We start from the raw sequence: 26,292 nt of genomic DNA, 5'->3' as shown, positions 1-26,292 counted from the left end.
TTTAATATTATTTTCATCGTGAGTTATTGTTTCAAAGGTGTATTTGGCTGTTCAAATAAGCTGTTACTTACATTACTCTTTACTGTGCACATTCATACAAGTGTATCAGAACTCATATGCATTTTTTCTATCCCTAATCTACTGTATTTCTAACAGGTATACATATGTAATATGTTGTGTAACTTCTGTTATGCAGTTTTGTACTATGTGATGACTTAACCAGCTCCAAGGTATTTGAGGCAATACTTTGGATTGCCTTGCTGAACTAAGTATTTCACTGCTACTCGGACAGCAGTGTAATATCAGTGTATAGTATCAGTACATCTGAAACCAGCAGTTACACCTTCTTCATAGCTGCATCCAACATGCTTCAGACACCCCTTCTTTGGGAATATTTGTGGCTTAGCAATGCACATTTTATCAGATGAAGTAGCATGGAAGTAGCAGGTGAAGTAGCGGTGTTTACAATGGAAGCCTTTGCCACACAGTGCATTTTGGGAAATGTTTCACAACAAACCCTAGGATAGCAGTTTATTAGTGTCCACAGTTCACACCTGAAGGGAATGCTCATGCCTGAAGGTCTGGCAACTGGGTATGTATGAGGTGACTGTACAGGAGAGATTGTTCCCTGTATCTCCAAACAAAACTGTGTTATGAAAGTAGCAATGTCATTTTCACAGCACAGCATACATACATGCTGATGGAGATAGCGAGTTCTGTTCTGACTCTCAAAATTGGATTGAATTCTGCTGTGAATCCCTGCTGAAATTATGGCCTTGCCCTTGTGATGGGATTTTGGCAGCCAGCAATAGCTGGGTCTAATGAGAGAGGTCAATGATGCTTGTCAAGCTATTAACTGATGATAAAATGTGTCAATGACTAAGCTGTTTATTTTCTTTAGTATAGAAAAAAGGTTCTGGCTTACTCTACATGGAGGGTCCATTCCACTTGAGTGCAGAGAGGTTTGGTTACAAAACAGAAAAATTGAAATAAAACAAAAATTCTATGTACGTTATGACAAGTTGCCATGCCTGGGAGACCAAATGATTATTGTTTCCATTATATTCCATATATTTAACTGAAGCACTGTTCTACAAAACCTTCACTGCTTCAATGCTTTCAATTTCTGTGAGCATTCACTGCAATTGATGATCTCGATATATTGGAATGTCTGTTAAGTTGTGTAGGCTGTGTGCACATGTTTTTCAGTTGGGGGTGTTTTGGTCAAGGTGTATCCCCCCCACCACACACACACACACACACACACACACACACACATGAACATACGTGCTGCACTAAACGCAGGTGTATCATTAACAAGCTAACACTGAGATAACAAGATCCCCTTGCTTATAATGGGAAGACTACCTTCACAGGCAGGATTACCAGTGCATTAGCGTGAGGTTTATGAGGGTAGAAAGACCGAATTAGGCACTCCTGCCAAGAGGCCAAGAAGTTCATTATTAATGTGCAAAACAGTACTGTGAGAGATTAAGATTGAAATTTGGGACAAATAGACTCAGCATTAAAATGGCCTTGGGAGTGTGCATATGTTTTTTTTAACTAATTAACTTTTCACACTATTTAAGCCTAGCTATTACTCATTATTTTATGATCATGTTGAACTGAAAAAATAAACTGCTATGAATGTCACATTAAATGAAGCCATTGGCCTCACTGATGGTGAGTATGAAAATATGATGCCAGAATACTTATCCTCCCTATGGCAGATTAAGGATTGACAGATTGTTGACACCTGGAGGATATTTTCATATTAGAAATTCAAATGTCAGACAGACAGTGCAGTAATCCTAAACATGCAATGAAACATATATTATATTAGTTATTAGTAATTGCAATATTTGGCATAGGTTGGCATGAAAATGTACTGTTTCAAAAACTAAAAACATGATTGTCTTTGTTTGTTTATGCATTCCAAATACTCAGATTAAGAGCTCCATTTAAATTCTGTATATCTCTGTTCTAGTATGCCAGCAGTAGAAGACTGCCAATTCAGGATTTTGACCAGTTAGGTAGCTTACGAGTAAGATATTTACTTCAGCAGAGTAAGGCATGCATCTTTCAACATATGAGCACTGCAGCAATGCCAAAGGAAACACACAAGACTTGTCCGTCCTTGTCAATGGTTTAGTTTACTGTATTTGTGAATCAATCAGGTTAGTAAAATTTGAGGAACTTCATGTCTGATCACTAAAAATATAGACTATAAACACAAACTGATAAACTACAATTCTCAGAAACAAAAACAATAACTTAAACAAGGGGAGATGGGGGTGGGTCTTTTTAAAGAATGTGTTGATGTAACTAACTATTACAATTACAGTGATGGTTGATGCATTACAAATGTGCAATTTGCGGATAGGACGCATCTATTGCTTGATTCTGTTTGCGTACTTGACTTTAGGAAAGAAAGCGATTTACTGGTTTAGCTGTTGTCAAAGGTGGATATATCATTAGTGTAAGATACTTATAGTGCTCTTTGTCCGACATATTAAACACGCTTTCTATAAAGTAGCGTACCTAGTGTCCATTTGCGTGTACTGATTACGCTAATTCCCCAATAAAGCTGAGGGAAGCCGTTCTCTCTCTCTCTCTTTGGCGCAACTCTACGACAGGGGCAAGCCTCACCAGTGACAAGTAAGTGTCGGGCCAGTGGCTAATCCCTCAGAAGATGTGGTGCCACTGGGATTTTGTACGCCCTGTCATCCGGGTCTTTATCACATCGTATCGGGCTTGATAGCATCCCCCTGTTTCCATAGCCATGCTGCCACTAATGTTTTAATAAGATCTCCGTCTTATCTCCGTAAGAAGCACAGATGGGTGTGCTGGCGCTATTGGACCGGAGACATATGGTATGATGTCGGCTCTGTATTACACACAGGGAAATCCTCATTGGAAGAATTGCTGCGCTATCTCCACAGCCAGGCAGCCCTTGGTGCGCCCTCGGGGGTGATGTCACTGTTTACTGGCTGGATTATTTATCAGGAGACTCATGGGCCTCCAATAGTAAGAGAATGTAATCAGAGTATGAAATCTGAATTTCCACTGCTTTAGTTCTCAAACAATGTGCCCCCAAAACAGTCAATGAGAGCGGCAATGAGGAATTGTATATTAATATTGTGTAACATATAACACTATATATGCATATTGCCATATATGGTCTATTTTGACAAATATAAATAATATATCATTTGTATCTATAATTTTATGTGTTAAGATATTATTTTATGCTGGGCAAATCAGAGTCCTGTCATGAAAATAAAATATATTTTTCATATAATTAAAAATGCCTCTTTTGTGTAGGTGACAGCAACAGATGCTGACACTGGAGAGTTTGGCAAGGTGCGATATTCCCTCTCCCATGGGTTGGACAGCTACCACAAGCACCCTCTCTTCCAGATTGACCCAGACTCTGGCCAGATCTGCGTGTCTCAGGACATCGACAGAGAGGCGGGGCTCATGAACCACGATATTCTGGTCAAAGCTGAAGATCTGGTGAGCACTGTTGCGGTGTCAGTGTTACGCATGCGGCCACATTGGTTTCACATGATCGTTTATGATTTTATCTCTCTTATTCTACAAGGGAAAACTGTAGAATTTATTTAGCTTGTGCTTAGGTATGAGTTTCACCAAGTTGGATGGGAGATGGCATATTTACTAGAATAACGTGGACAGAACATCGTCTTTTATCTGTCGTCCAGGGAGGCCTGAGTACCCAGACCTACGTCCATATAGAAGTGGAGGACCTCAATGACAACCGTCCACAATTCAGTCCAGAGACTTATGTTACGAGTGTCAGCAGTCATGCCCAGCCCGGCACAGAGATCCTGAACGTCATCGCTGCGGACAGGGACTCGGGGACGTTCGGACAGGTGTCCTATGAGCTTCTCCCAGGGGATTTGTCTTCCCTTTTCTCGGTGGATAGATCAACAGGTAAGTAGGATTTCCTCCTTACCGGTCAGGCCGCTAATGGGCAGGTGCATTGCACTGGCTGCCTTCGTCCAGTTACCTTTCTTTGTGCACCCTGTTGTTTAAAGAGCGTGGCACTTGTGTCGTTGTACCGTGATTTTGCCGAACGTGCCATTTTTGTGATGTGCGTGTAGCCGGGACGGCCCTGCGGATCCCTGTTGCCAGTCAGTCTTTTGGTAAAACCTCTTGTGTTTTCACTTTCGGCAGGACCACTTAATGCCGTGGCCGCGCTAAATGACATGCACAGTGATTTACATCCCTGTCACAGAGAAGGGTTTCTAATCCTTTGCCTCTTCTTACCCTCACAATGGTTTTACTGCACCAGAGGGGTTACATACAAGCCATATGTTCCTTTTCTGCACTCCTGTTGGAAGGAGTAAGGTCCACCTCTGGTAGATACTATTGTATGTGATACTATTCTTATTGGAAGTCAACACAGTACAATGAAAATATAAATTTAATAATATGTATATATAAACAAAATACTATCAAAAGCGCTAGCAGAGAGTCTTACTCACGTTTATTTCATGTTTAAGTTTAAAATGTGAAAAAATTAGCATGTACAGCTAAAAATGTGAAAAAATTAGGCAATGCCAAAATTTTCTACCTTCTTTAACTACTTAACAAGGGTCAGTTACTTATTTTTTATTGCAAGCAGATTCTCATTTATGGTAAATTTGTTTTTTTTTATAGCTGGTCAGATATTTCACATTATTTTAATGCACCCCAACACTCATGGATAGTGGCACATCAGTTTATAAAATCTGTTATTAGAATAAGAGGGGATTCTTTTCTCTTAATTATGTCTACAGGCCTATATATTAGCTTAATTGGCCATCTGTTTTTTCAGGTTATCAAGTTCATTGTCAGTTCATCTGTGTTTAATAGGGTGCACAAAGTTTGTTTCAGATTCAAGTTTTGTGAGGCAATATTAAAAGGTCCATTAAAAGTACAATGATATAGCAGCTTTGTTTGTACCATGCTGCGATAGACTCTCAGCCCCCTGTGGTTATCATAACTAATATGGTCACCACTCAATGGGAGTGAAACAGATTTGTAAACCCCACCCCAAAATTGTTATTGGCTGCCAAGGTCATAATAGCAGCCTGGGAAAAGGCTAGGTCAAACATTAATGTAAACACTGTCTGTTTTTTCTTTCTTCATCACCCGTATAATGCTTTAACAAAAAATACTCCTCGGAAAGGTCAGTGCAGGATTTTCAGATCAAAATTTCTTTCCAGAAAATTGGCTTTAGCAATAATAATTATGATTTTTATTTGTATGCATTAATTTCCATTTTTATTTAAGTATAATATGATTTTCATCTCTTGTCATTTTTTAATTAGTTCAGAACCAGTGGCACAGTTATATATCAGCCATCTGTCTCTTCTGACAGGAAACTGTAAGAGGGGCTTAGAGTCAATGTACCCTCAGACTTGTGAGATTTGAAGGTAAATTTAGGTAACAATATCAGTAGGCCTTAACCATCTGTCTCATGTCTGATTCCGAGTATTATTGTACAATAATAGATGGGCAAGGTGCATGATGGGATTGATCATAGGCAACAGGAGCACTTGAATCACGTGATCCCGATATTACAGACAGGATTTACCTCATATTGTATTACCTCTCTCATGGGTAGGTGAAGTTGAGATTGCGGGGTTGTTCCTGTCTGGCTGAAAATGAATTACCTTCCAATCAAATTCATGAAAGACATAGACAATATTTTGCTCTTCTGCATAGAATCTCAATTTCTCAGTCGTCTGTCATCTAAGTATATCAAGTCAGCTGCAAATGGAAATATGATATGTAAAATTTAAAAAAGACAGGTTTTTGTTGTTTTGTAGTGCTGTATGACAGACAAAATGTAACAATATGGCCATTATTGTGACAGATAAACGGAGAACATGTCTAGTGGTTACACACTAAATTGGATTATTTTAGAGATTTACATTTTTGTCATTTAGCAGATTCCCTTGTCCAGAGCAACTTACATATGTTATGGTTTTTACATGTTATCCATTTATACATCTAGATATTTACTGAGGCAATTCTGGGTTAAGTACCTTGCCCAAGGGTACAACAGCAGTGCCCTAGTGGGGAAATCAAACCAGCAACCTCTCAGTTACGAGCCCTACTCCTTCCCACTATGCCACACCTCTGGTATTGTGTGTATTGTATGAAATTGAATCTAAATCAAGCGCCCAGCACTGATATCATGTTGTGGATGGTCTTTTGTTTTGTGCCGCTCGTCACCTGACCGTAGGCGCGGTGTACCTGACCTCCACTTTGAGCCACCTGGGCACGGCCAGCGTCAAGCTGTCGATCTCTGCCCAGGACGGGGCGGGCCTCGCCTCCGCTCGCCCCGCGGGCGTCACCGTTAACATCCTGCGCAGCGCCCTGGCACCCGCCGTCTTCCAGAGCTCTCGCTATGCCTTCTCCGTGCCCGAGGACTCGCCCGTGGGCACCGCCGTGGGCACAGTGCAGGCCACCCATCCTGACAGTGAGTTTCCAAACCGTACGGTAGAGCCACTGCATCACTGTGTCTCGTCCTGCTGTCAAGCGGACAATATTTACGTTGTTTCTCAGCATGAAGACGAAACAGGAGCGTGTCTTATTTTAAAAAGCAAGGGAGTGTATTCTAAAGCGTTTGTCAATAATATGTACGTGTGTATGTGCCTTTAATGTCAATACAGTAACATCGAAACATGACATCTTTAGAGAATGCAGTTCTGACTGCCTCCTGGTTTACTGCATTGATTGGTCGAAAATCTTAATGCCTCAGACAGTAACTCTCGGTTGTGCTGGATATTTTTCGGAGGGAATATGTGTCACACGAAACCTCAAGGCAAGATGTTTGGCAGCAAAAGTCATGTCATGTTGCACACGTGTGTGTGTGTGTGTGTGTGTGTGTGTGTGGCCTGGTGTTCCACAATGAGTCACTTTCTATATCCAGATGAGATGTGGGATATAAATGTGGGAAACCTTGCCTTGTGATGTCAAGACACCACCAACAACTTGTTGCTGTGACGTTGCTGTTGAGGAGACAGTGTGACAGGACGTCCCCTAGGAGTGAGACAGTCGTTTAAGGTTGCCTTGCCGATTAACAGATTAACCCTTGCATTAATTCAGGAATATAGCCACGGGTCCTCAGAGGCCACAAGACTTCTGAGCGTACAAAAAGGAGCTTTACAGCTACGCAGATTTAATGGTCTCCTTACCATGAAAGCATAAAACAAAGGATTGCTTCAAGAAATCCCTTTGAATATCTGTATGGTGGTAGTGTAGTTAATGTGCATTCTCATACATGTTCACACGGCGTGGAAAAGGTTCTTTGTCATGCATATGACATGCATGTGAAATGTTGATTTAATTAAAAACATGGGCTCAAATTATTGTCATAGGCAAATATAACAACAACATTTGTTTGAGTAGGCAGGGTAATTGTTTGTTAATCAGCCCTACCAGAGACACACCTTACTTTTCTTTTTCACCCATGTAGATAATATGCTCAAATACAAATGTGAGTAGTAAGGTGAAAATGGTATCACCCTAGATTAAAGGTAAGAAAGTCCTCATGTACTTTTTTGTGAAATGCATGGATTGGCTGAATGTTCCTTTGTATTGTTGACTCTCAGGCTTTTCACTCTGGGATTCACTGACAAACAGTAAATGACATTATGAGAAATGGATGCTATTCTCTGCTTTTGCAGATTCCCTGGAGTCCCTGTCTTACAGGATATCCTCCGGAGACCCCCAGGGCCTATTCCGTGTCCACCCTGAGTCCGGTCTCATTAGCACCATGAAGACACTGGATCATGAGTCTCAACCCTACGCCTTACTGGTGCTTCAGTCCCAGACAGGCAGCTCCCCCGTCTACAGCAGCACACAGGTCAATGTCACGATCACCGACGTGAATGACAACCCACCGGTCTTCCCCAGGGACATGGAGTCCGTGACAGTCTCCCAGAGCACGGCGCCTGGGACCGTGCTCTTCATCGCCCATGCCCACGACGGGGACAGCGGCGCCAATGGGAGGATCCACTACTTCCTGCAGGGGGAAGGCTCCGGAACCTTCGCCATCGACCCACACCTGGGGACGGTGTCTCTGAACCGGAGCCTGTCCCGGGACGCCCAGGCCAGGTACGCCCTCCAGATTGTGGCGGAGGACGGGGGCACCCCTGCGCTCAGCTCAGCCCTGGGGCTCGTGGTGAACGTGGAGCGCTCGGCGGCTGAGGACACGTTGGCCTTCGAGACGCTGGTGTACCAGGTGGAGATCAGCGAGAACGCCCCGCCCGACTCCAGGGTCATCCAGGTGCGGGCGCATGGCAGACGCCCGCGGACCTACGCCAGCCTCTCCTACTCTCTGCAGCCCATCTCTGGGGTTCCGCCCTTTGGGATCCATAGCGACAGCGGCTGGCTGTTCCTCACTAACAGCCTGGACCACGAGTCGGCCCCCATGTACCGCTTCCATGTGGTGGCTGTTGCCCACGAGAGCGCCACCACACTCAACGCCACAGCCACCGTCATCGTCATTGTCCTGGACGAGAACGACAATGGCCCCGTCTTCACACGAGACACCTATTTCTTCACTGTTCAGGAGGGCCCCTCCCCCCAGGGCCTGATTGGCACAGTCAAAGCCACCGACAGAGACTCCAGGAAGAACTCACAGCTGTCCTACATCCTGCTCTCTGATGGCAAGCACTTCCGCATCAACTCCAAGACAGGTTAGAACAGTGAAATCTGCCTATCTCCTTATTTACATATCTCAGATTATACTATTGTTGGTAAAGGATAATGTGTGCTTGAAGATGTCCATATCTATATGGAAATATATGTTGTGGGGTGTAGTTCTGAGCTTACAGTTAAAAGCAAGGTGGTACAGACAGAAGCAATGGAGATGTTTGAGCTGAAGACAACAAAATGACAACAGACTTTAGGCATCTAAGTGCAAATTAGTGTGCAGTCTGATATTTTATAAGGACTACACCATTTGGGTGACATGTGACCTCACTTTCCCTCTTCGTCTTTCTCTCTCCTTGTCTTTATGTCTTTATATATATCACCCCCATATCTCCATATTCCAGGGGAGATCATTAACTGGGTGGCTTTAGACCGGGAGCAGCACACTCATCACACACTGAAGGTGCTGGTGACAGACCACGGTCTCCCTCGCCTCAATGCCACCGCCACCGTCCACGTCCTCGTCACCGACATCAACGACAACCCACCCCAGTTCACACATGTGCCAGCGAGTAAGGAGCTCAACGTGCAGGCAAGTGATCCAGAAGCAGGAGTCAGTCTGCAATGAAGGCCCGACCCAACACTGCTACCTGCTGGACATCTTAAGTCAGATCTCTTTCCACTGCTGTTACGCTTAGCTTTGCCTCAGGAAAGTAAAACCTGAGAAAAACAGATGAGCAGTGCCTTGTGGTTCTTTAGAAATGAACCTATTACAATATTAACAAATGGAGTGGAAATTTAGTCATTTTTATTTAAAACTAAAAGTTTATCCTCAACATATTTAAGCAATTACAGTATTTGGAGGATAACTATTTTTTAAATATCTGTTGAAATCAAGCAAGTTAATCCATTTTCCTACACAATATGGTACTTAATGGAATTGGATTAAATGCAATTTTTGGAACTACAGAAATGTAAAGGGCCCAGAAATGAAGTACCTACATCTCACAAATATATCATTCTGTCCCTCCTCTGATTGACAGGTTTGGGCTGGCCTACCACCAGACTCTATGGTAACTACCATGTTTGCCAGAGACCCTGATGCAGGAGAAAATGGAACAGTCATGTATTCTCTGAAGTCAGGTACGTTCTTTATATCTGAACAGGAATACCTCGGGCTATTTGCTCTTTTTTCTGTACAGTTACTCTTACTGTATGCTTAACAGGCTACATTAATATGAGTACTACATTGGGGAGTGAAACTTGTTAAACCTGAAATTGGACAAGTACTGTGAATGTCAGTTAGAAAACTCATTTCATTTGTAGACTGTTTCACAAAGATCACCTGAACAAATGGTGATAAATGCAGATTTCTGTCAACACTTGAGTCATAGTCCTAGGATGTCATTGAGTCATAGATATGATGACCTAGAGCTTAATGTCACTCTCCCTCTCTCAGAAGACGAGCAGGGGCATTTCGAGATTGACAGTAAGACCGGTGAAATCCGCACCACAAGCTATTTTTCGCTGCGGCCCGCATCACACTACACCCTGACTGTCATTGCCACGGACAACGGACGGGCTCCGCTTGAGGAAACCGCTGTGATTCACCTGCAGGTGCCTGCCCATTGCATGCTGGGATTAAATGGAGTAATACCTGATTAGCCTTGGGTAGTTCATCTCAGGATATGTTTGTTGTAGGTTTTAGCTGGATAAGGAGCTGATGTCATATTCAGACAGAGGGTCTCATGATCAAACTTCAGGTCATAAGCTGTGTTTTTGATCCAGTTTTGCAAGTTGTAAGTTAAGTCGAGGTCACTCCTGGAGGGTTACATGGCCCTCTCAGCTCTTTTTCATCTCAATAACAATTGTTGTTATTTTAACCAATTACTCAGTGTTGCATTGTATCTCAGACTGTCTGATATCAGATATTTATTATACATATTTTCTCACGTGCATAAGAAAATGTCAGATAAACCTGCCTGTAGTAAAAGGACATGAACACCTACTTAGCGCACTGCCGGTGCAAGGGAGAACAGTGAAAAGGGGAAAAACAACAAGGACACTCTGTCAGCTTTACTTCATCCAAGCACTCTTCATCTCAGCATTCTTTACAGCAACTCATGTGCCGACTAACAGAGAAGGGTGATTGGATGAAACAGCGTTGCTGGAGTTTCCCTTTCTAAACTCAACTGCAGTAAAGTGATCACAATAAAGCAAGCTCGTGACCCAGTGAATGGATTTAATGTTTACCTTTTAAATATGAAAAAAAGTGTCTACTTAATATTTTTATAGAGAAATGAGTAAGACATGTGGTATATGTCTGTCGCAAAGACATTGTTTTTGTAAGTGAGTCTTTATTATGTAGAGCAGGAATGCTGCCTTATAAATGTGAAATCAATCAGTGGCTCTGGTTACAGGTTATTCCCATTGAGAATGAGAACGGCAAAGCACTGTCACAGGCCTTCAGACACTTCTCTGTGAGAGAAGACACCCAGCCGGGGACGATCATCGGGTCAGTGGCTTTTCCCGCGGGGAATTATGGGTCGGCAGCCTACTCCATCGTGGAAGGGGATGGCAGTCTCCATTTCGGCATCGAGCGCTCCCGTGGGGACCTGTATCTCAGCCAGGAGCTGGACTACGAGGCCACCTCCCACTACCTCCTCAAGGTGCGTGTGGAGGACAGGGGCCAGTTTCCAGCACTCAACGAGTCTGTGTTCGTCAGCGTGAGCGTGGAGGACGTCAACGACCACTCGCCCTGGTTCGCCGACAACATCATCGTGTTTGGCCTGGAGGAGAACCGCCCCCCGGGGACGGCGGTGTACACGTTCAACGCCAAAGACGGGGACGGGAGCTGGCAGAACAGCGTCCTGCGCTACGCCATGGTCGCAGACGCTGAAAGGGAGGTGCCCTTCAGCATGGACCCGCTCACGGGAACTCTGATCGCCTCAGGGCCCATAGACCGGGAGCAGACCCCAAGCATCGCCCTCACAGTGACCGCTATGGACCAGGCAGAGAATGCTGCAGACCGCAAGCAGACCGCACTGACCGCACACATATTCCTCCTGGATCTGAACGACAACACCCCCACGTTCGTGTCCTCTGACGTGTGTCAGGTTGTTGAGGACGCAGAGGTCGGGAGTGTGGTGCATCGCCTTGTGGCAAAAGATGACGACTTGGGCAAAAATAGCCAGGTTACCTACAGCATTGTGTCTGGAAACGAGCAGGGCCTTTTCACCTTGGAGGAGAGCACAGGTACGGCTATCAGTGCTGTGTGTGGCTGTATGTTTTACACTCGTAGGTCTGTTATTGACAATATGCAGGAACAGGAATTACACAAGCGTCTGTGCCCTCCCTCACTCTCTCTCACCTGCAGGGCTGCTGTTCCTGGCTGCTTCCCTGGACTACGAGTTAGAGAGCTCCCACACAATGGCGGTTCAGGCTATGGACAATGGCCACCCCCAGCTCTCCTCCACACAAACTCTCACTGTCTCAGTGATGGATGTCAATGACCAGGCTCCTGTGTTCGAACACAGCATCTATAATGCCACCGTGATGGAGAACAGAGACCCTGGGGAACCGGTCATCCAGGTCACAGCGTTTGATAAGGATTCAGGTATCGATCATCTCCCTATCTGTGACTGTCAGCAAGTCAGTTTGTAGCAACTTTTGTGTTGGGTGTTTTAGCACAGCATCACCTCAAGGGGGCAGCACTAGCACAAATGGTGAATCACCACGGTCTAGTCCCGTTCGACATTCAGCTTTCAAAGAACATCATTTGTTTGCACTGGAAGCATGACTTAAGATGACAGTGAGGAATAAAATAAGAACAGGGTCTATCAGAGCTGAAGAAAAATATTAAAATGTATAGGTTTACCCAGCATATCAATAGCAGTTAAAGATGTTAGGCTCAAGTGAAGTTAAAGTGCTCCCCACATGCCATAAACAATAAATACAAAACCAATAACAATGATTATTCTTGTAAAATTGCTGTGGCCTTTGCCATCACAAACTGAACCTGTCTTTAGCTGAGTTTGTTGTTTTAAAGAGAAGAGCGGTCAATGATTTTGTGTGTATTTTCATTGAGTTCATTAGGAGCTGAATTTACTAAAACCTTCCCGATCTTCCACATTTGTTTTCTTTCCTTTGTACAGTTTTTCTGTATATTTATCTATATGGCATTTTTTGTTGAACTCGATAAATCCACACATGGAAATGTTAGCATATTTTATGCTATCCCCCTGAATCTTATTTTCCTTCAAAATACTTGCAGTTGCCCAACTCCTTTTCAAAACATTTTGGTCTCAGTATCGGTCCATCCATTCTGACTTTCTTCAGGTGAACAGTGTCCAAAAACAGCAATCAGACAGAATTGTGGATGTTTATAGGGCTTTATGATGAATTGTAATTTAGAGCATCTGTGCTAATAATGTTGTATTTCCATCTGCCATCTCCTAAGCACCGTCAGAGCCAAGACTGTACTTTTCTCCCAGCATGTTCTTTTCTTGTGTGTTATGTTAGATGTTCCTCGAACGTTCTAGTCATTACCTTGGCAACAGTAGTGGCTTTGATTGACAGTTGCTGGCAAATAGCTCTTGTGTCAGCCACACTTCTCGGATCCACAAGTTCCATTTCCATGGAGACAAAGAAAACCTGATGTGAAGATCCAGTCATTAATTACTATTGTGCAATTCGATCGCGCTAAAGATCATTCTTACATTTTTACAAGGTCTGACTTTATTAGGACTGTGGACAAAAGTTGTTTTAATGAATTCTGAGCAATATACAGTAAAAATATCCATTCTCTATGTGTGAACCTTGCCACACTCACCAGACAAAAAATATGCTTTATTTGCATTGAAATCGCTTATGGAATTCTGGAAAACACGTGCACTGACGGTCTAGAGTGGCTATTGCTCTTGTTTTCCTTATTTCAACTGAGCATCAGGGTGTCGACCACTCTCACGCTCCAGTGCCTGAATACGCATGGGTGATTCGTTTGAACCACAACTGCAGGTCCTTCTGGGATCCATTTCCATGCACTGTGTCGTTAATCTTCACTTAGCGTAAACCCCAGGTACCAGTCACTGGCGAGTCTGAGACCTTTGACTGGTCCGTAAGTTTAGTGTTGTGAAAACCGCAGGGCTCCACTATCACCAGACAGCTACAACAGAAAGGAAATACAGCCACACAGATATGGGCATCCTGCTTGTGTTATTTTTGTACCCGACTGTTAGCTGCGGGCGGGGCGGTGGCTGTGAAAGTACACAGTGATGTAAACCACATGTCGGTTGAGGTTTTTCGGGACAAAGTGAGGGGTCATCATTGGTCTGTGTGCTTGTACTTCTGTGGATCTGCCCAACCAGGCCACCCACAGCCTCTCTGCTTAATGGAGAAGCATTTGTCCCTTTGACAGCGTTTTTGGCCCCATTCTGTGTCAGGAGGCTGGCTGGGAGACACAGAGACAGAACACCGAGGCCTCAGTGGAGCTGCAGAGTGTTTAAAATGACAGAGAGCATTCATAGTGATTGACACCTTAAGCACTGTTTACACTCCCAGGATCAGATAAGACGGCCAGAAAATGGCAGTCTGCAGGACGAGGTGACAAAAACAGTTTGTTTCAGCGAAGCGTCTGATTGAGTTGTCAGAGCGGAATTTTCCTGAACGTTATAAAGCTCAGTGAAAGAGTTTTACATAATGTGAAAGTGTCATGTTCATATCTCACTAAAATATAAAATATTTCCTTTGCACACGTCTGTGTGTGTGCACGCTTGTGTGTGTGTGTGCGTGCATGCGTTTGTGTGTTCATCACAGAGGAGAATGCTGCTGTGTGCTACAGCCTCCTCCCTGGACCCGGGTTTGAGCTCTTCACCATAGACTCTCAAAGTGGGGAGATCAGCACCACCTCACAACTGGACCGAGAACTGCACCAGCGCTTCACTCTTCGAGGTAATGCCCAGCTGTTACCTTTTCACACCTCACAGAGTAAACACCTCACAGAGTAAATGTTACACACAATCCCCAATCCCATGACTCTGGTTGCTGGGATGTTTGTAGCTGTGTATTAAATGGTACATTTAAGCCTTGCATTATCTAAGTGTAATTGGATTTATGGATTGCACTTAAGAACATAATAACATAAGAGAGTCATGATCATAACAAGCCATTCAGCCCATCTTACCCAGACATTTCCCTGTAATATACAGTCAATCAGTCAAGTTTCCCCGTGTCCCTGATTCAACTGCAAATCCTATCTTAGTTATTTAGTCCAGGTCCAGCTGTAAGTGAGCCCATGTGTTTGCAGTTCTGTATGAAGTATGTTCTTGTATTATTCTGAAATGTATTTCTGTGGAATTTCTATCCACACACACACACACACACACACACACAAAGCCACAGGCAACAGACTTACTTGGACTTGGATTAACTTCTTTCACTGAGGCCGTCTATTGTTTTGTCAGATCTGTTACCACTGCTGACTTTAATAAAATATCTCAAATATTGTCAACACTCTCCTAGCATATCTCTGGTAGACATGGTCGTCCATATGACTAACAGTACTGCTATATATTTGTTTCTTTTGCCTATTCACATAATTTCATCATAATTTCATATGACTAAACCCAAAAGATCAAAAACCGCCTAGTAATGAAGTGCTTTCAGATGTGTTTATTACCAGGGGTAGTATAGTCTGGGCTATAGTAAACAATTAAATGCAACTGCACAAATGCAGTGAGAGGAAATTTGACCTGAACTTCTGCCAGAGTTGCTGTGAGACGTGAGAAGCGTAAAACCTTAAGGGGAATTTTCCACTGGCGCGCAACATGAATAAAAAGACTTTTATTACCAGCTACATTCTGAGCTGCAGCCGTCAGGAGCTGTTAGACGCGGACAAATTAGTCTTTTAATCTTGGGAACGTTCCAAACCCCACAAATTGCAGAAGAAAATGCACCCAAAGGTCTATGCCTAGATGGTCTAAACCTGTGACAGAAGACTGACAGAAGGCTATGGCAAAGGATTGCAACAGAGGCAATGGGAGAAGGCTGTTGTCTAATAGTATTAGAACACTGTGATAACAGGCAATAGTAGAGGAGTGGTAGAAGACTACAGCCTCACATTGCGATAGAGGATTATCCGAGGTTAAAGCTTGTGGTGAAGGATTGTAATAAAGGCGGCCTATTGTAGGAGTCAGTTATAGGACACTTGTTATGTGTTAGAATGCTAGAGGGTCCAGCACTGATCACTCATGCTCCTTTCAGTTCTTGGACGGGACAATGGGATCCAGCCCCTCTCCAGCACCACCACTGTCCTGTGCTCTGTGCTGGACGATAATGACAACACCCCTGAGTTTGTGCAGCCCTCCTTCCTGATCCGGATCCCAGAGAACCTACCCCCAGGAGTCCTCCACACGGCCCAGGCTGCTGACCCAGATGCTGGTGCCAATGGCACCGTCCAGTACACCATTCTGGGTAGGAAAACACTTACACCCACCTGCATTACAGTGCTGTCTCTTTACAGTGTAATAATGTAATACTGCATTATGTGATACATTCATATACTAGCAAACTGATAATTTATACAAAAGGGAACTACATGTTGCTGTTGTACCTGCTTCAGGTGAGGACGTTGATAATTTTTTTGCAATCAATGCAACAACCGGAGTGATTAGTACCATAAAAAGTATGGACAGAGAGGAGAGGAGCAACTACACCCTCATCATCGAGGCACGCGACCAGGGTCCGACTCCAAGGAGCTCTACAGCTCAGCTCCACGTGCTGGTCCTGGATGAAAACGACAACAGTCCCACCTTCAGCCAGAAGAGCTACCGAGCCTCCGTCAGGGAGGGCCTGCCGGCAGGGTCAGAGGTCATGCGGCTGACCGCCACCGACGCCGACGAGGGCCCCAGCGGCGAGGTCACCTACTCCCTCGTGGACGACGCGCTGGGTGCGTTCACGGTTGACAGCGCGTCGGGGGTGGTGAGGACGACCCGGCCGCTGGACCGGGAGACGCGGGAGGAGTACAACTTCTGGGCCGCGGCCACCGATGGCTGCAGCCGGGGCCCACGCAGCGCCGTCACCAGCGTCACCGTCCGCGTCCAGGACATCAACGATAACGCCCCCGTCTGCTCCCAGAACCCTGTCGACGCCCCGGTCTCCATGGAAACCGCCCTCGACCACACCATAACCACACTGAAGGCTGTGGACGGTGACTTGGGGGAGAACGGGACGGTGGTGTTCAGCTTGTCCGAGCCGGACGCGGTCTTCGACGTCGGCGCCAGCACAGGGGAGGTCCAGTTGAAGACGGCCCTTCTGTCTGGCTTCTTTGGCGTGAAGCTCCTGCATGTGTTGGTCACTGACCGGGGGACTCCTGCACTGTCCTCCACCTGTCTGGTCCTCATACACCTGAGAGGAGAGCAGGAGGGACTGCGGTTCACTGAGCATGTCTATGAGGCAGCTATTCCTGAGAACAGCCAGACAGGTAGGACATCAAACACGTGACCAATATTCTTTAGTCGCTTATTGAAGTGAGATGTCTGCAGTTTCTTCCTGCAGCACAAGTGGGGGCGGAAGTGTAGCATAGTGGTAAGGAGCAGGGCTTGTAACCAAAAAGTTGTTTTTCCAATTCCCCACTGGGGCACTGCTGCTGTACCCTTGGTGCTTAACCCACAGTTGCCTCAGTAAATGTCCAGCTGTATAAATGGACAACATGTTAAAATTGTAACACGTGTAAGTCACTCCGGATAAGAGGGTCTGCTAACTGACAATAAGAATTAAGTGTTACTACACTCACTATTGGGAATTAAGCTCTACACTGAAGTGTTAGCCCTGCTTGTTAGGCGCTGCATGAATTCAATTCTATTTACTTTGAATTCATTTTGTTAAGAAGCTGAAACTTACAGAGGTGACTCTCCCCCTGTCTGAATATTGGAAACATGTGCGTTGCTTTACTCTCAGGGTCCTGGGTTGCCAACGTGGTTGCTCAAGACCGAAGCCCAGACGGACGCCGAATCGAATACAGTATTTTCAACGGCAATGAGGACGGCGCGTTCGCCATACATCCATATAACGGTAAGCCAGGCCAGCGGAGGTGTGACATCACCCAGCTGTGTAATAGGAGCCCTGTTTTCTTCCAGAGCAGACCACATCAGAAGGGCCCGTACGCGGCCGATTGCATGGCGCACCAGCTGGCTCTCAGGCGGGCGCATTCCTTCACGGATCACCCCAGAGAACTACAAATGCGCCCCTCTCATTTAAGGCTTTTTTTTCAGGGCCAAGAACACATACCCAGCCATGTCCATCCAGTAATCTATCCACTAACCCCTCTCCAGGTTAATGATGTCAATTTGTTTTCCACAGATCGTTTTCCCAAACGGTATTTAGTCCGTCACTTGGAATTTTTTTGTGTGTGTGTGTGTGTCTGGCCTCTTTTTGCCCAGTTGGACTGCTTTGCTTCTTGGCCTTACAGAATTGTTTCTGTTGGTGTTGGTCAGTAAGGGTCGCTGTTCCCCCAAGGCATCTTATGTGCTCTCATCAGGCATGTGAAAACTACAGCAGAGGTCCGCATCTGTCTGCCACAAACCTGGGTCGGCAATTACACAACTCTCCTCCATAATCCACACATGCACTCTTCAATCAAACTCAAGCACAGAGCAAATTCTGTGTAGCTGTCTCTTAAAGCAAGATTTTAAAAAGCTGTATAAAACAAGCCCAAAGTTTTTTAAAATAGTCTCGTTTTATTGGATTTTTTTTTTTTATTGAATTATTTTTGACAAGATGATTCTTTTCATGTGTGTGTTTTGTCAATCTCCTAGCATGGGATTGTGTGAAGAGCACAAACATCTGTCCACAATCTACAAATCCCTTTTTCCACTGGAAGGCCCACAGGGCACTGAATAGCTAGCAATCCCAAAAGATTCTAGAATTTCAGACAGGCAACCTCATTTTACCTGACGCTGTTTTTTGTCTACTTTACTGAGTTTTGAATCCTTTCAGTTCATTTCAAACATTTCAATTGCTTTAAACACATACTTGCAATGAGGTGAGAAAGTTAATTAGGCAGTTTTAAACTGAAATTACCTTTGAGTTTTAAACTGAAGTTACCTTTGAGTCCAGGAAGGGTCATGGTATTCAGAGTGAATCTCCTCCCGCAAGAGCATCTTTGAGAGATGCGATCCTATTGCCGATATTCTAATACAAATGACAGCGATGAGACAACAGCCATAATTTGCATCAGTATAATGTGTTGTTTCAGCATATTCAGTGTTCTCTATTGTAATGAATGAATTGTGGTTACACACTCATATTTCAATATAACCACATATTAACATATAAATCCCATTTATGATGTTACTACTGAATAGCAAATATTTGTGGTAAAAATATCCTGGTGAAATGATGTGTGTTTTGTGTGTGTGTGTTTGTGTGTGCGCGGCGTGTGTGTGTGTTGCATATACACGCATTGAAATAAAAAATATATGAATGCCTATCATTTGTTTGTAAGAGCTAACTAAACATGTCAGTTAATTCCCCGTGACATCACAGGTGACATCTCAGTGAAGGATCAGAGCTGCCTGGACTTCGAGGAGAGGCAGAGCATCCACCTGGTGGTTCTGGCAGACAATGGACGACACACGGCCCACTGCAGGGTCACCGTCGCCCTGCTGGACGTGAACGACAACACCCCAACATTTGAGCAACATTACTACAAGACCGCAGTGTGGGAGGGCCAGATCCCCAACACCTACATCACTCAGGTAACACCAGTCTGCCCTCAGTACTGACCCACTCCCCAGCTTTAGAAAAGGGGCTGGTGTTTAATCAGCGTGTGGATTGGCAGGTGTTTGCAACGGACGCGGACAGCGGTGTGCGCGGGCAGATAAACTACTCCATCCTGTCTGGGAACCACAATGACGCCTTTGTCATCGACTCCACGCGGGGAATCCTGGCCACCAGCACTGTCCTCGATCGGGAGATCATCTCCTCTTACAAGTAGGTCTCACCATTACATATGGCAGGCACCTTCTAAGTTTTGATTAAATTAGGACTGAGTTTCAACTGGCCATGACTATGTGCTTGGATCAGATCCCCTGCTGATTATATCTGCATGATTGGATCCAAACCCTCTCTCACTATGTCAGTGTTTTTGGGTCAGACTAATAAGATCTCATTGAATGGTGCCTTTGCTGTTGGATCAGAGGTCTTTTTTTCTCTGTGTCCCTGTCATTGGATTGGATCTCCTGTGTTGTCTGTGTCCGTGTTGTCCAATCACCACGTTTCACCACGTCTGTGTCATTGTCTCAGACTGGTCCTGCAGGCTGTAGACAGGGGGAGCCCCCCCCTCACTGGAACTGCCTCCATCAGGATCCAGGTGGTGGACATTAATGACAACAGCCCAACGATACCCCCCATGGAGCCGGTGGTGATAGCAGAGAGTAAGATCCTTTGGCACTGTAACATAAATTTTCTCCATAAGGCTTTATCCATAAGTTTCAATAATGAGGCTGCTTGGGTGTGATTAGTGGGATAAAGCATGTTTTGTAAGAAACGTTGAAGAGGAATAGAAAGGTCTGACAACCTCAGCCTTGTCTGATTGGTCAGATCTGCCAGGCGGTTACGTCGTCACGCAAGTGGCAGCCAATGACGTGGACCTGAGCTCCACGGTCACATACAGCTTCGCAGAGCAGGGAAATGGAGGCGGGCGGTTCGCCATCGACCCCTACACCGGGGTCATCACGCTGACCGGGGCACTCGACCGTGAGGAGGGCTCCCTGTACACCCTGAAGGTCCAGGCCTCCGACTCCATCCACCAGACCGAGGCCGAAGTGACCGTGGAAGTGCTCGATGTCAACGACAACCCACCAGTCTTCTCCAAGGAGTACTACCAGGTTAAGATCTTCTGTGACAATTGGAACACTGGTGGTGGTGGTGGTGGTGGGGGGGGGGGGGTCTCTGTACAGAAATTTTACCATGTGGTGCTTTCTAAGCTCAGACTAAATGACAGCCGTGTTAATAGGACTGTATGAAAAAAAACCTTTTTGCTAGTGAAAACAGAGTGAGTACACAATGTAAGCAAGTCCTTCAGTGTACAACTACCTGTGTCAGACTACAATGGCACACAAAGACTGTCGCACAATTTTCCATGTACATGGAGGTTAAGCGTAGATGTCTGTTTATAAAAACCGCGACCCACAGTTAGTTTGCTGTGATCTTTGGAGCATCATGTGGATGCAGGGTCATTCACATCTGTGCTTTATGCTGTATTCGCCTGTAGGTTGTGTTACCGGAGCTGTCTTCCATTGACACCTTCGTGCTGGCACTGTCTGCATCAGACAGAGACTCTGGACTCAATGGCCAGGTTTCCTACAGGCTTCTCTCCTCTCCTCTAAAAGGCTTCTACGTCAGTGCAGAGAACGGTAATGTATAGTACACATTGTGTCTATTTAATATGCATGGTGTTGTATTGTGAATTTCTCACACACAATCAATCTCTCCTCTTGATCATAATATGCTTGTTAAAAAGTAATAATAGCCTCATTGAGGCCCCTTTCAGTGTACTGATGATTTTGGCTAAAAACAGCAAGTATGGGGCAATATTATTTCATTTTAATGTGATTTACTTCCATCATATTTGTTTTTTGATAGTGTTTATTTCCCCCAGTAGAACCTTATCCATTCACATTAGCCACAAGCCAATGGCAATGGATCCAGTAGATGTGTCCTATTTAAATGTTTAGTCGGTGATTTTTCCTCACGAATAACCAAGATATAAAAAGCCAAAATAAGCACATTAATTCTGAGGAACTTCCAGGCATGATTTGAAGTTTAATATATTTGTTTTATTTTTTTATTTAATATGATGCTAGTATAAATTGCTAGAGGTTTAAAGTTCAGGGGTAGGCAAGACCCGATTGGTTTGGCCCATCCGACAAGCAATGATGATATCATCACCTCTCCCCTGAGAGCGGACCATGCCACCTCTTTATCTACCAGGCTAATGTGACTGCCCTTTGACCTCTGTGCTTAGCAATGGAGAAGTCTCAGCTGGTTACAGGGCTGAACCTCCCACCAACGTGTCTCTATCCACCCTTCTGCTGCACAGCTTTCAACAGCTTGGCTTTACTTCAAGACCAAAACAGCAGCAAAGACCATAAAGAGCGCTGATTCTTTATGTAACAATATAAAAGGAAAAGCTTACATGTTTCTCATCAACGAACGTAATGTGTTTGAAATGTGGCAATGTTGCATGTGATGACACCATGGCCCGGGTATTTTGTAGCAAACGTGTACAGGACAGAAGTGCATGGGGTATGTTTTCCAAGGTTCATGGCTGAGCTTTGCTGGCAGACTTTTATTTTGCTCTTTTCCATTCTTTATAAAAATTACCTCTTAGCTGGGCCAGCACACTTGCTGGTGGATTTGCCAAGAGAGGCCGGCCAAGTTCTGTCATGCGTCACTTCCAGGCTCACGTACTGTACAGTATCAGTATTTCACAGAAGATTTTGTTCCTCATAGTTTATACATTTCAAGTTTCAGACGTGTGAACCAACACAGTTGCAAGTCTTTGACAGAGAGACATTTCGGTACGAAATCATCTACATGAAAGCTTGCTGCTTATGTTGTCTTGTATAGTCTAGTTTGTAAGCCCTATAAAATCAGCACACTCAGAATCAAAGATAATGGCAGACGGAATGCCGCAGACAGGGTCTAATCTGTCTCTGCGTCATGGAACACTGTCAGGAATTTTTTTTTATTGAAACATGATTTTTTTTTTTTTTGCCTTTTTGCTTGGAGGGCAGCATGGAATCCCTGAAACCAAATGTTGATTGCATGTTTTGTGCAAGAGTGACTAATGGAAAGTGAAATTTGCGTCAATAGAGGATTTGGGTTCACAAGAATCTTGTCTTAATTTCAAACACCAACAAAAAAAAAAATCGCTGCAACTTGATCAAGCATCATTCTTTCCTACTACTTGATGTTGCTACACATTCGGAGATTGTGCTGCTAAACTAAATAGAGAGTAGCTGGAAATGCAGTATGCTCAATAAAATGATTGGAAAATGATCTTAATTTGTACTTACGACGACAATGTCATATTGTTAGGAAACAATGAAGTAAAGGTGTTAGGGAGCTTTGGTAGGGATTGAGTTTGACGGTAGATAGAGGGCTGTGCAGGAACAAAAAAACAGTCTGAACATTAAGCTGATTTTCCAAAAATGACTCATCAGTGTTGTTAAGAGGCCTTGCCTAATAAAGGCAGCATTTGGTATACCTAAGCATGTGTGTTAAAACTCAGCGTTGAATTCCTTTTGAACTGCAGGGTCCATCTACACCAACAAACCGCTGACGTACATGACTAACGGCAATGTTATCCAGCTCCTGGTGGAGGCCCGTGACCGTGGCGACCCCCCACTGACCGCGGTGACATCTGTGGAAGTGCAGGTGCGGGACGCCAACGACCACGCCCCGCGTTTCCGGCAGGCCGTCTATCAGGTGAGCACACCTGAGGACACGCCCGTGGGGAGCAGTCTGCTGCTGCTGGAGGCCGAAGACCAGGACTGGGCTCCTGAAAACACTCACGTGGACTACGCCATCACCGGGGGCAATGAGGAGAGGCGGTTCTGCCTGGAGGTCAGCATGGTCCAGACGGAGACACAACAGAGGACCGTGGCCAGGCTCGTGCTGTGCGGCACGCTGGACCGTGAGACCAAGGAGAACCACACGCTGACCGTGACCGCCACCGACAGGGGAATGCCGCCCCTCAATGGGTCCGCCGTGGTCTCCATCACCGTACTGGATGTCAACGACAACGCGCCCACTTTCAGCAGCTCTGAGTACCACGTGCAGGTCAGCGAGGGCAGCCCACTGGGCACCAGGCTGGCACAGCTCTCAGCCCATGACCTCGACGAAGGGCCGAATGCACAAGTCAGGTACGACATTATCTCCGGAAACAGCAAGGGCCTCTTCAGGCTGGACCGCAACACTGGCTCCGTGGAGCTGAACGGGAGTCTGGACTACGAGGAGGATGTGAAATTCACGCTGACCATCCAGGCCTCTGATGGTGATGGGGCAGGGAGCAGGAACGTGGCCTTCGCTGTGCTTTACATCTCCGTTTTGGATGAGAACGACAACTCCCCGTACTTCGCATTCCCCTCAGTGAACTGCTCTGTGATGGAAAACCAGCCCGCCTTCTCCCCTGCTTGTACGGTCCACGCCATGGACCGCGACGCTGGCGCATATGGTCAGCTGACCTACTCCATCCTGGCACCGTGCTTTCTGGACTATGGGAGTGGAAGCCCAGACCGAAAGGAGGCCTTCGCCATAGACCCGCTCAGCGGGGACATTCATACCAAACAGACATTCGATTACGAGAGGGAAAGTGAGTACTGCTTCCTAGTGGAGGCCAGGGACAGAGGTGATCAGACGGCGACCGTGAGGGTCCAGATCGTCATCGAGGGGGCGGATGAGTTCAGCCCTGTCTTCACACGGCAGCAGTACTTCTTCCAACTACCGGAGAACGCCAGAGCAGGCCAGAGCATCGGGAGGGTCACAGCTATGGACCAGGACTCCGGACTGGACGGAATTCTGGAGTATTCCATGGCCAGTCCCTCTCCGTTTTTTTCCATTAACAAAACAAGTGGCACCATCTACCTGTCTGGTACGGTGTACAGAAGGAGGGGCAGTGGGAGAGGGGACCTGGTGGACTTTCTGGTGACGGCCAGCAGCCCCAAGCTGGACTCCAGGTCGGCCTCCTGTCTGGTCGTAGTGAACATCTCCAACACGCCGGAGGTCGGGGTAAGCATGGCCCTCAGCGCTCAGACCATCAGCCTCAGTGTGTCTCTGGTCGTCTTCCTCCTCCTTCTCATCTGCTTCATTGCGCTCATCCTGAGGTGCAAGCAGAGAGAGGCCACGGTGAAAAAGTGTTCTTCTCGGACCTCCAGTTTAAAGCACAGCTCAGAAACGCTGGATAAAACCAACCCTGGTGTATTCAGTGGCATCGGCCTCCAGGATCTAAAGGGCCTGGTGGACATCCGAGTGAAAAGGGAGTTGACCAATCCCTACAGGCACTCAGATTCCAGTGGGCGGGGCTCGGCAGAGGGGGAAACGGCTGAGGACGAGGAGATCAAGATGATCAATGAGTGCTTGTGTCATAAGAGCTCCAGCTCCACGCTCAGCACTCTGAGCAACCGGGCGTGCCGGGTCCCAGACTCCGGGATCGCCCGGGATTCTAACCCAATGTCCTGCCGGTCAGAGGAGGGTGAGCTGGAGCCGGTCACCATGGGCAGCATCATGGAGAGCTCCGAGAGCCTCCACAATTTCAGGGAGGAGGGCGGGGGAGAGGAGATGCTGTCGCGGCCCATCACAGTGGGAGACAGCGGGGACGGTGCAGGGGGGTACGCGTCCCAGTGCAGCGCCCCGGTGCCAGTGGGCGGGTCGCTTGCATCTTTGGTGTGCGCTCAGGAGGAGCTGCATGGCAGCTACAGCTGGGACTACCTCCTGAACTGGGAGCCCCGCTTCCAGCCGATGGCCGCCGTCTTCTCTGACATCGGCCTGCTACCTGACGAGGAGGATGCGGCGCCCGGCGCAGAAAGGGAGGAGCGCAGGCTGCTCCGCCCCCCGCCACTCATCACCTCCGTCGCCCAGCCGGGCATCAGGGCTGTGCCCCCACAGATGCCTCCGCGGGCAAGGCCCGCCATGACGAGGAGTCCAACGTTTCCCAAATACGTCTATTCGCCCCTGGCCAGGAATACAGGCCTCACTCCCTCCGCCATGACACCCAGCTTCTCCCCGGCACTCTCCCTGCTGACCATGAGGACCCCCACTGCCTCCCCTGTGGTGTCAGAGACAGGACTGGGTGCCCCTCCTGCTAGAACTGCCCCTCACCCCTCCAGCAGCAGAGACGGGGAAATCCATGTATAGACTGTTTACACTGTGTCAAATAACACCAGGGTAGTACCTTCACATAATACCTTTACAAATACTATTTTCACAGCACTAAATAATGGGGTGAAGGACTTTGCTGTCACTGATTCTAATTCCATTCTGAATTCCTAATAGATCATCTTTTCACACATAATTTAATGGAAAGAATAATTCCCGGCATTGTCAGCTTGAATGTAAATTTTATTTCACAGTTGAACTCTGTCATGGTCTGCCATTTTGGCCCATGGGCACTTCCATGGAAGAGTAATGTGAGGGTGGAATCTTACATTCCCATCCATGATGCGCCGTGCCAGCAGCATGCTCGTCAGTCCCTTGTTATATACATTTGTAACTGACTTTGTGCTGTAAAATTAACTTTTGGAAATGAGCAGAAGTGGGCTTGTCAACAACAGTGTGACCTGATGCATCACACATATTAGAGCTATATTATTTTACTTATTAATAATAAATAATACTTAAGTAGTTATTAAGGTTCTAAATGCACACATTGGCAGATTTATTTCAGTTAGGTACATTTCAGTCTCTTTCATCTGACTAAGTGGTCCAAAAACTGGAAGCACATACAAATACTTATACCACAAGCCCTTTCTGTCTTCAAATTAAAACCAGACCCATTTTAAATGTAAAACTCAGCCACAAGGTTTCTTTTCTTTCTCCACAGCTGCATTTGTTCAAGAA

The 26,292-nt window shown here is 45.9% G+C and overlaps 1 protein-coding gene across 1 annotated transcript in view; it reads left to right on the top strand.

Annotated features, from left to right (window-relative positions):
• Positions 1–25,847, top strand: part of dchs2 (dachsous cadherin-related 2) — a 33,395-nt gene extending 7,548 nt beyond the window's left edge. The window contains exons 2-20 of the mRNA XM_036516571.1: positions 3,325–3,516; positions 3,723–3,954; positions 6,257–6,493; positions 7,704–8,717; positions 9,078–9,265; positions 9,717–9,816; positions 10,133–10,290; positions 11,094–11,928; positions 12,050–12,289; positions 14,488–14,622; positions 15,934–16,143; positions 16,292–17,152; positions 17,629–17,742; positions 19,216–19,427; positions 19,511–19,662; positions 19,975–20,105; positions 20,272–20,558; positions 20,945–21,086; positions 22,991–25,847. Coding sequence (XP_036372464.1) covers positions 3,325–3,516; positions 3,723–3,954; positions 6,257–6,493; positions 7,704–8,717; positions 9,078–9,265; positions 9,717–9,816; positions 10,133–10,290; positions 11,094–11,928; positions 12,050–12,289; positions 14,488–14,622; positions 15,934–16,143; positions 16,292–17,152; positions 17,629–17,742; positions 19,216–19,427; positions 19,511–19,662; positions 19,975–20,105; positions 20,272–20,558; positions 20,945–21,086; positions 22,991–25,590 — 8,040 coding nt within the window. The 3' untranslated portion in view covers positions 25,591–25,847. The remainder of the gene's footprint in view (positions 1–3,324; positions 3,517–3,722; positions 3,955–6,256; positions 6,494–7,703; positions 8,718–9,077; positions 9,266–9,716; positions 9,817–10,132; positions 10,291–11,093; positions 11,929–12,049; positions 12,290–14,487; positions 14,623–15,933; positions 16,144–16,291; positions 17,153–17,628; positions 17,743–19,215; positions 19,428–19,510; positions 19,663–19,974; positions 20,106–20,271; positions 20,559–20,944; positions 21,087–22,990) is intronic.
• The last annotated feature ends 445 nt before the right edge of the window (positions 25,848–26,292 follow it).

Source organism: Megalops cyprinoides, chromosome 22 (assembly GCF_013368585.1).
Source record: "Megalops cyprinoides isolate fMegCyp1 chromosome 22, fMegCyp1.pri, whole genome shotgun sequence".
NCBI lineage: Eukaryota > Metazoa > Chordata > Actinopteri > Elopiformes > Megalopidae > Megalops > Megalops cyprinoides.
Note: the sequence above shows the minus strand (reverse complement) of the source record. Positions and strands in the feature narration are given on the sequence as shown.